Here is a 9,796-nt window from a genome sequence, read left to right as displayed (position 1 = left end):
CTTTCATGGTTGTATCTTGGGAATGGGCTTATTCTGTGTAAAATGACATATTTAGCCACTTGTACGCATGTCCCCAGGCACTGAAATAAGAATCTCTAAAACAATAGAAATAAGTAAATGAAACAATTTTAACACTCATCTTTTATATTCTTTAATTACAATCTAAAATATGAACCCTTGTTGTAAAAAAACAAAGTTGTCCTTTAAGTCATCAGGTGATTCAACTGATGAGAATAGAGGCATTTCTGAGCAAATGTGCAGCGGCAGCATTAAATGTCAAAGCAGATTTTTGTCAAAGTACTTCACGAATACAAGTTTACATTGTGATCATATTATATACAGCAGTAGTTATTGTACATGTTGAATACTGAAAAGACAGCAAAGCCATGGCTTGAAGAGCAGTTACACAGAAATGTTCAATAGCTATATTAAATACAAAGATTATTACAATACTGTATAATGAGGCAATCTTGCAGTTATTTAAATATTTGTACAGTTCACAAGAGGAGAAATAAAAAAAAACTTTCTTTGTATTATTTATGGCTTGGATAAACACAAACAGATCAAGCAGTCATGGATTTATTGTTTTGTTTTTTTTTCTTTTGTTTTTTGGCTAATTGCTGTGTCCTTTTCTTGTTTGTGTATTAAATGTCTGTAAATGATGTTGAGATACACTCTAGCTAGCCTTGATGATATGTTCCTCCATTGCTATACTAAAATATAGTTTAGACTTATGGCACTACAATTTGGCCTCCCCGCTTGATAGGAACTGCTCCGCTGTAGACAAAACAAATATTCAAGGCTTAACGTCATACATACAACAGTATTCATTTATCATGCAACACACACTCAAGACTTATCTCTCCTTCGCTGTGCTTTCTTAGGCCCCCTGAGTCATAGAGAATCCAACACTCCTTGATTAATATATACAACTATATGCAGATGACACCAAAGCAACAGTTAATGTCTTAGCTACAGTTTCTGCAACTTAAAGTGGTACGTGCAAAATCTAAGGAAAAGGAAACCTTTTGACTGTGTTCTCCAACTACTCTTTCCAGCTGCTGTATGTCTACGCTTCTCTTAACAGCTTGTAAGGGCAAATTATTAATATGAACAAGAAAAGTATTGATTTCCAAGCATTTAGAACTACAACTAAAGGTTGGCATGTTGCATACAACCCATCTTTTCAAATGTTCCACTGTACTATACAGTGCGCACCAGGACCACAGTACAAACCTCTCTAAAAACCATGACGTGTGTTGCATTGCTTCTAGACAACCCTCTACCCACTGTGAAGGTGGGCAAGTGAGACAGCATCTCTGATCAGACACCTCGGAGGAAGCCAAAAATGTAAACGCTTTTGCTTTACAAAAATAAAGTCAGCTCACTAATAATGGGCTCGACGTACAGTAGAAATAGCTGGCCTTATAAAAAATATAGTGATTTCTTTTTTTTTCAACAGTTCTTGGAGTATCTGCAGGGTGCTGAGGTCAAAGAAGGGGGGAGGGTTGGCTTGGAGGAGTGTGTCGGAATCGGGGTTGTCTCTGAGGGAGGGGCTGGTCGGGGCATCGTGGAGGGGGGTCATCACCCACAGTGACAGACCTGTCCCTTTCAGTGCGGCAGTGACAGTTGGCTGTCCTTAATGGATGTTGAGGTTACGGAAGTGGTCAAAGGTGGCTCCCAGGGCCCAGCTTGTCTCCACGTTGTTCACCTTCTTTGCTAGCTGTGGAAATAAAGAGCAAGAAGAATATATGTCGATCCATGACAGGATAAAAGACAAAACGACAGTAATAAGTTGTATATTGAAAGCTTAAGAGGATTATAGAATGTGCTATCATTTATTAGCCAAGTCGTCATTATTCTATCATTATTTTCCCTTGCGTATCTCAAGCATTCAATGTGTCTCTTTTAGGCTTATGTCATGATTCACTCAATCTGGCTAGCTTTCGTCAAAGAAAGGGGAAAAACAAATGATTCACTCAACTCACGATACGATTCGAATCACAATATTAGGTTCACGATATACGATTTTCTAAATTGTTTAAACAATATAAATTTCCAGACAAATTACCGAAAAATATGAACATTTCAAAAATCAGTTTACATTTTGTATTAAATTGATTTAAATCATGACCTATTTGAATCTATTTAAATAGATTTATTGGTAAATCGTGACATGCCTAGTCTGCGATATGTCCAGTGACTGTCCCTTATTGACTTACCTGCAGCATGGTGGTGTCTTTAAAACCAAAGCCCTCCTTTAGCAGGCAGGTGATGTAAGTCATATCCATGCAAAGGAAGGGGCTAATGGCACGGTACTTGGTCATCTTGTTGCACACTGCAAAAATACAAACGTTGGCATGAGCTCTTTCGAGTAAATATGCAGACACCACTGCAGCCCATCCTAATGTCGTAATGCGGAACGTATTTTCGAACCTTAACGATACGTGATTAAAAGGTGAGCGTTGTGTTTTGTTTTGCTTGGAGGTGTGACCGTGAGGTAAGGGTCAGGTAAGGGTGAGGGTGGGTGGCAGTGTCCGCTAGTCATGTACTGTACACAGCGTGTCCCAGCCCCCAGTGTGTGGTGTGTGGCTGTCAGGTGCCATTCTGCCGGGGGCCAGACAGACAACCTCAGTTCAGCTGCCAGCCCCCGCTCTGTGCCAGACATGCTCATCAAGACCATGTGACTGTGTTCCCGCAAACACAAACAGGTTTACAGAAGACACCAACTCATTCCTGCTGGTGATAAATCTAGTTCTGCATTGGATGTTTCTGAGTTCCACACACACTCCAGCTAATGGTGATCATAGAATATGAAATATGCAAAAGCCTTGTGAAACCTCAAATGTTCTGCTACCCTAAAACATATTACATGTTATAAAACACTACATGTGCATATAGTTTATTTTGTGTCCATGAAACATTTAAGCTAAAAACTGTCCCACCAAATAGTCCCTGTGTGTTCCAGGGTAAGCTGTGCCAAGTTGACATGGTTGTGCCAAGTTACCTGGGCACAAACGAGGTTTAGTACTTGTGTGATTAGAACAGTGTGTGTTTTGCAGGAAAACTCAGTGGTTATGTGAAGCCTGTGAGATTGCTGGGTTCTAAAATATGTAAATAAACAGCGAGCTTCCTTATTTGTACTGTCTGAACTAATGCAAACCGCAGCTTACCCGGCCCAAAGAAATGTTTGACTCTCACCTTCCTTGGCTCTCTTTTTGAAATCTCGGACTTCGACCATGCCACCTGCTCTTCCATCTGTAATAAAGCAAAACAAAACAAAACATTGATTTAACCACTTGGTGTCCCTATTTTGTGCATTATAGGCAAACTTCTTTTTTTTATATTATCGTTTTTTAATTATGCATGTATAGCAAAATTAACAGATCTACAAGATAACGGTGGAACCTTCAAGTAGATCTATAAGCTCACAATGCATTGCTTTTCAACATGAGTACAGTAATGTATCTCTTCTATTATGAATTACTATTTGGCCACTTACCAATGAGGCCCGACTCCACAGCTCTGTCAAAGTAGTAGGAGAAAGCATAGAAAACACTGCTGCCCTTTACTTCGAACGGCTGGTGCACTTTTCCTTTGATCACCTTCATCACCTCGTAGTAGCACAGCTTATAGCCTGCGTAGCCTGCATATGACAGAAGGAAAACAAATGCAGTATTGTCACAGTGACTAAACGCTCAAACGTTCTATATTGGAGCACATTACGTGTGTTAAGGAAGTGGCTTGAAGAAGCCTAGAGGCACTGCAAAGAGGAATGCAGCCCAGAGAGCCTGGAGCCTCAGTCAGTGAGGTCAGACGGGTGAAGTTGGGGGCTCTCGCCATACAGTTATACCAGGGAAGCCCCAGAAAGACCACTTTCACACAGACCCTTGGGACTGGTTGGCTCGGTCGAACCTACAAAACCATGTGTTGACAAGGGCAGCACTTAGTATGGCCCTGTTGGGCTGTCTATTTTTACCACATAATTGAAAGCGGTCAAGATCAAGCCGCTCGTTACACAGAAAAATAACAGCTCAGAGACTAACCCAGTATCTTTTGGCTACTTGACTGTGGTATGGGAGTAGCTGCCTTATTTGTGGAGTTAACTGACAGTTTTCCTTTCATTTAAATACAAGGTTCACTGTAGTCTAATTGTTCAAGAGGGAAGGCGGAGAGTGCGAGGATGACAAAACATGAGTTCGGTGCCAAAGTCCCAGGGACTCCTATGGGAAAATATCGTGAGAGACTACAGTACTCTATATTGTTCTGCATAATATACCATTGTGAATGCAAGGAATGTGGTCTGTTGGGTCCAAGGAACTGGGTAGGCAATCAAAACCGCAAAAGCGTTTTAAAACGTACCGTCTGGAATTCCGCTAACTTGGTAGGTAGTTCCTCCAAAGGTGACATCCTCTTTAAACTTCTTAGGCAGGCAGGAACTGTAAAAGATTTTCCAATCTAGACCTGAGAAGGTGGAAGCACAGCCAATTTTAACCTGCCATTTCCATCTTACAGAAGTACGCATGACAGATGTGGAATGAGAAGATTACCCACCATCAGCTCCCAGTGCACCAAGAGTTGCCAGTCGAGCTGCAAACAGTCCATTTCCAAGATAACTATGAGGGATGAGACATTAAGTTATTTATTTGTAACTATTTGCCGTTTTTTGTGCATTAGAATTACTGTAGAAGGGAACAATTGCTACTTTTCCATTATTTACCTGTGTGTATAGAGTTGATATGTAAGGTTGAACATGTTGAAATTGGCTATATAAGAGGGTGGGGCGGTAAAAACCGTTCTCTGTTGAAACAAGGGCACATGTTCAGTGTGTTATTATGCATCAGTATATTCAAATGTTAATTAGCCAAATCATACAGCATGTCTCATTTACCTTCGACTTAGGAAGGAAAGTGATCTGGGTAGATCCACCGCCCAAATCCAGGATGCCTACTGTCCTCTTTGTATGGGAATATAAGTGACCTAAAGCAAACAGCAATAAACACACTCAATATAGACAATCCTTTTGACTATTCATCATCATTGTCTGCAAACAGATGATATGACCATATCACGTACAGTACATTAACTGGCCACTTGTTTTATTAAGAATACATTTTCCAACCACTAGAGCCATATTGGCCAGTCTATATCTTATGGACTGGCCTGCTGACAAGTATTCTTGCAACTGTGCGGACCTTGTCTGTGGCCACCGAACGGAAAGGGTGACTTTTGTTTTGGACTTCAAATAATGTGAAGCTACACCAGTGCAGTGTCAATTGTGAAGGAATATCGTGACCAGATGGGTCGCAGTGACTCAACTTCAGACCCTCAGAGGAAACACAAGAGTCAGTCACTGCCGGTCCACTGTGTACAGTAGCAACCTCAGATATGAAGCCCCCCCTGACCGTTAACACCACTGTAGCAGAAAAGGAGCAATGTCTTACCTGTCAGAAAGTTCACAGTAACCCAGGCCAGGACTCCTAAACCGGGCACATGGAAGGAAAAAACAGGACATGAGTAAAACCATGAGACCAGGTTGCTATTTATTACAGCTCAACTACAAAACATGGCTTGTTTCAGGCATTCGTACATATGCTTAACCACTTATGCCCTATTCAAATATATTTAAAAAAATAACCCATCTACAAGATCACAATGCGTAGCATTGTGATGGATTATGAACATGTAGATCTTAAAAAAATAATCTGACAATGACATTCCCAAATTATATAGATACCTTTATTAGAGAAAAGGCCTAAACGAGGATGGCAGAGATGACCATTGTCTAGATTTCTGTTGTTAAAGCTCAATAAAATTAGCGGTGTGAGTCTTGTAGGATTGTAGACCAGCCCAGGTAATAACAATAGTCTCAGATGTCAGTTATTGCGCTCATAAACTGTGGATAATGAATGGCACAAAGTGCATGATGAAGCATAACATGGTGAGGTCGTCTTAATGAGTGATGTGGAGGATCACTTTAAATTATTGGGCGTGGGGCAGCAGCGTAGACAAGGATATTTAATTGTCTCAATGAGGTAGCTGCAGGCCATAAAAAGGCTTTTATGAAGACACTATTGGTAGATACAACTTTAGTGAATGATACAACTTTAGTGAATGACAAAGTATCTCAGTTGGCAATTGTCAACACGAACCGTTTTCTGAAAGTTTTGCTTTTCATCATAGTGAATGCATACTGGCAATACCACTTCAAAGATGACCTACCTTCGTTTGTCCCATTCATGATGGAGACACTGTTGTTTGGTACAAAGAAAGGTGACTCGTCAAAAACCTCTCGTACCTGTGGAAACAATGCATTTACATTTCACCTCATTCACCCACCAAACATGTAATATTCTACAGTATACAGTAGTAGCCATAAAATATAACAATCAGAATCTGAACCACTTAAACCCTAGCACTCCTATTCTGGGCATGTCATAATAGGCGAACATTTGTAGATCTTGCAGATCAGCTGTTGTTGGTGAAGAGATTCAACTAAGTACTGTATATAGGGTTTAAATAATGAATAACCTCTCTGAAAACACCGGCAAATGAACTGTGGTGGGTGTTTCTGAGTGACAGATGCCCGACCACAAGTATGGTTGAAACAGTAGTCTAAAAGTTAATAATTCAAATGACATACGGCTAACCGTTACTCCAGACAACCCCACAACAGCTGTTTTTTTTACAACTTGATGATATCCTCCAAAAGGGCAGACTTACCCTGGTTTTGTGTGTATGTGAGTGTCTGCGTGTATGAGTGTGTGTGTGTGTGTGTGTGTGTGCACGCGTGATTTTCAAAGACACTTGTAAGCACTTAGTGGTTTCTCATCCCATTCCTTGGTGGAACGGTTTATGTTTGTGCCAAATCGCCGGAGGACTGAGAGAAAACGTGCCTCACCTCATCGAGCAGAGCATTGGCCTTTTCCACGGGGAGCAGACGCAGACCCGCTGTGGCTTTCAGGACCACCGGTGTCTGCTTCCAGTATTCCTCGGGCACAGTCTTTTTGGCAATCTTCAGCAGCTGTCTGACGGTGTTACCACCCTGAAGGAGGGATAATGAGCAGTTACAAACCAGCGACAGTCAGCAGTCACATACAGTAGCACATAGCAATCACCCCAAAAACGTACCCACAGTGGTAGCAAACCAAAAAAGATGAATGAATGACTGGACTGATGGTTAGACGACAATTCGGAGTGATGTTTCGGTTCAATGGGATATATTCAAGAATTAAAGACTGTAAATGCAGTATATGTTGCTCTCGTCATCTCGTGGAAGTTAATTGGACTCAGCAGTAGGCAGTGGTGATGGCATCAGTACAAGAAAATCTTCAAATTACAGTATATAGTCTATCACAGGGATGCAACTTCATGAAAATCTCAATGGTTTGTACACAGTAAAATCCAGAGAGTTTAATTCTGAGAGTATAAAAATGCACCCGTATTGAAGGGATCAATTTCCACACTCTCGGAGAACAGCAGATTTCTATACAGCAGATTTTTCTTTTTTTAAACAGCAGATTTTTATAATGTGTAGACAGTGTGGAACTTCCCAATTGTTATGATCTTAAAGTAATGGCATAACTGGCATACATACCTCCTCAGGCTTGTCTTTGTAAGCAGACAAACCAGGCTTCACTGCATGGTACAGTTCATGGTCGAGAACTGGCAGCTCCACTAAAGACAGAGGCAGTGGGTGTCAAAGAGCATAATAAGCCAAGAAAAAGACAGCTAATTGTAGGATGTTCGCCTCAAATATGAAAGAGTTGCAACTTAAAAACATGTATTTGCAAAGCATTCAATTATCACACGCGATACTTAGACAGTAGGAGTTGACTTGAATCCAGATTCACTATTACAGTCTGCTTTACTAGTGTAATAAACGCAGAGACAGGCAAATTAAACTCCAACTCAGCTACTTTTAGACTCCTGTCTTGCTCCTGCTCTCTCCACACCCTGCCGGCACATGTTTGTCTTTACACCAGAAAGTGAATGACCTAACAGCAAACAGAGGCTCTCTGGGAGACACCGGCATGTGGATCCTTATTGGCTCCAGGGACAGTGGCAGAGAGAGACTGGATACGCTGAGAGAGAGAGAGAGAGAGAGAGAGAGAACCCCACTCACCTGGGTCTTTCTGAATAAACTTATAGATGTGGATTCTGGTGCCTGTGCTGCCGGCGTCGAACATGATTCCAAAGAACACACGGTTGATGTTCAGAGGGGTGGAAGCTTCAGGTTCTGGTGGATGTGCAGGCTCGTGGTTAGGCTCGGGTGCCGGGTGGAAGACTTCAGGCACAGGGTGATAAGCGTCGGGCGCGGGTGGGTGATAAGAATCCGGTGCCGGATGGAAGACCTCAGGAATGTCGGGGTATGGCTGAATGGCCGGCTGGGAAGCTTCAGGAACCGGGTTGGAGACCTCAGGAAGATGGTTTTCTGTGTTGGCGGAGTGGTCGCGGTAGCGGTAATGGGGAACAAGGCGGTGATGCCGGTAGTAGGTGGCCTCCGCCATGAAGTCCCCGGCCAGAAGCCACCACAAGGACACAGTCAGGAGCAACATCTGGATAGCCATTGTTGTGGATGAAGCGAGACTGCCTGTGACTTTTTAAAAAGAAGAAAAAGGAGCAAAAAAAAAAAAGCTATGAGAAATGAAAAAGCCTTTTTTGGTGCTGTTGTTAAAACTTTATCAGAGGGGCCCCGTTTGTACGGAGGAGCTGCAGGGACCAGAGATGCAGGGACCGGAGGCTGCTGTGATGGAGGTAGTGGTACAGAGGGATGTGACACGGCGGATCACAGTGCACACTCAGGACTGTCTGCTCATCTGTTTACAGTATATAAAGACATAAGGGCTTGGCACAGGGCCACACCAACAGCAACCATCAACCAATCATGTTGAGTTCCATCCCAGCTCCTTCCAGAGTCCCCCCCCCCCCCACCCCACCCCACCTCGTGCTAGAGGCTGAATACCTGCTTACCAGCAACTTTTCTTTCTTTTTTTTCCCTCCTTTTTTTTCTTTTTTCTTTATTACATACATTATTTTTGGCTACATTATTTTTGTCTTTTTTTCCCTCCTTCTTCATCAGGAGCCAAATTTCCCTAAAAATAAGAAGAGGAAAAAACAGGATTTATCAAGACAAATCAAAATGAATGGTCCACACATGAACTTAAAGCAATGGTCTTAAAATATATTTTACGAGTGTGTTTAATTAAGACTTACAGAGCAACTGGCCTCTAAAATCTTTTTTCTTTTTTTACTTTCACTGCTGCTTATAATCGTAATTTGGTCTATTCCTTAAATTGGTAGTGATGTATGAAATTGTTTGCTGAGTAAATTATTTATGTATTATTTGATGCTCATGTTGCTTATATAAAAATATGATCTACTTCACATTTGTTTAACAAATCCCTTTTATTAATGCTATAACTACTGAAGTGTTGCAATTATAATGGAGCAAATAATGTATTTATTATTTGATGCTCATGTTGCTTGTATTGAAATATTACCCAATTGACATTTTTGAAACAAATTTTATTTATTTAAGGTTATTAATGCAATAGCTAATGAAGTTAATCCTAAATAATCCTAGTTACTTTAGTTTGCAGTATATCATTATTTTCTTTGCACACTAGTTACTTGACCAGTTCCCCTGTTTGTTGAATAGGTTCATGCCATATACTCAGATCTTGTACTTTGTAGGTCACTCTGGATAAGAGAGTCTGCTATATGCCTACATCTTAAATTGTAATTTCATGGCTTTACATTCACCAAACCAAAATAATGCAGAGGGTTGTTTAAA

The 9,796-nt window shown here is 41.2% G+C and overlaps 1 protein-coding gene across 1 annotated transcript; it reads right to left on the bottom strand.

Moving 5' to 3' along the window:
• Positions 1-1,639: 1,639 nt before the first annotated feature.
• On the bottom strand, positions 1,640-8,570 carry entpd5a (ectonucleoside triphosphate diphosphohydrolase 5a; the record flags this gene model as incomplete). Its single annotated transcript, XM_080750059.1, has 13 exons — positions 1,640-1,723; positions 2,223-2,338; positions 3,202-3,258; positions 3,503-3,646; positions 4,363-4,464; positions 4,555-4,616; positions 4,721-4,800; positions 4,892-4,980; positions 5,445-5,480; positions 6,223-6,298; positions 6,902-7,045; positions 7,598-7,677; positions 8,126-8,570. 13 exons carry the CDS (start codon positions 8,568-8,570, stop codon positions 1,640-1,642), a joined length of 1,515 nt encoding a protein of 504 aa, XP_080606185.1.
• Between the last annotated feature and the right edge of the window lie 1,226 nt (positions 8,571-9,796).

This window comes from Nannobrachium achirus (genome assembly GCF_963921795.1).
Source record: "Nannobrachium achirus genome assembly, chromosome: 20".
NCBI lineage: Eukaryota > Metazoa > Chordata > Actinopteri > Myctophiformes > Myctophidae > Nannobrachium > Nannobrachium achirus.
This window is presented reverse-complemented; position numbering and strand designations above follow the sequence as displayed.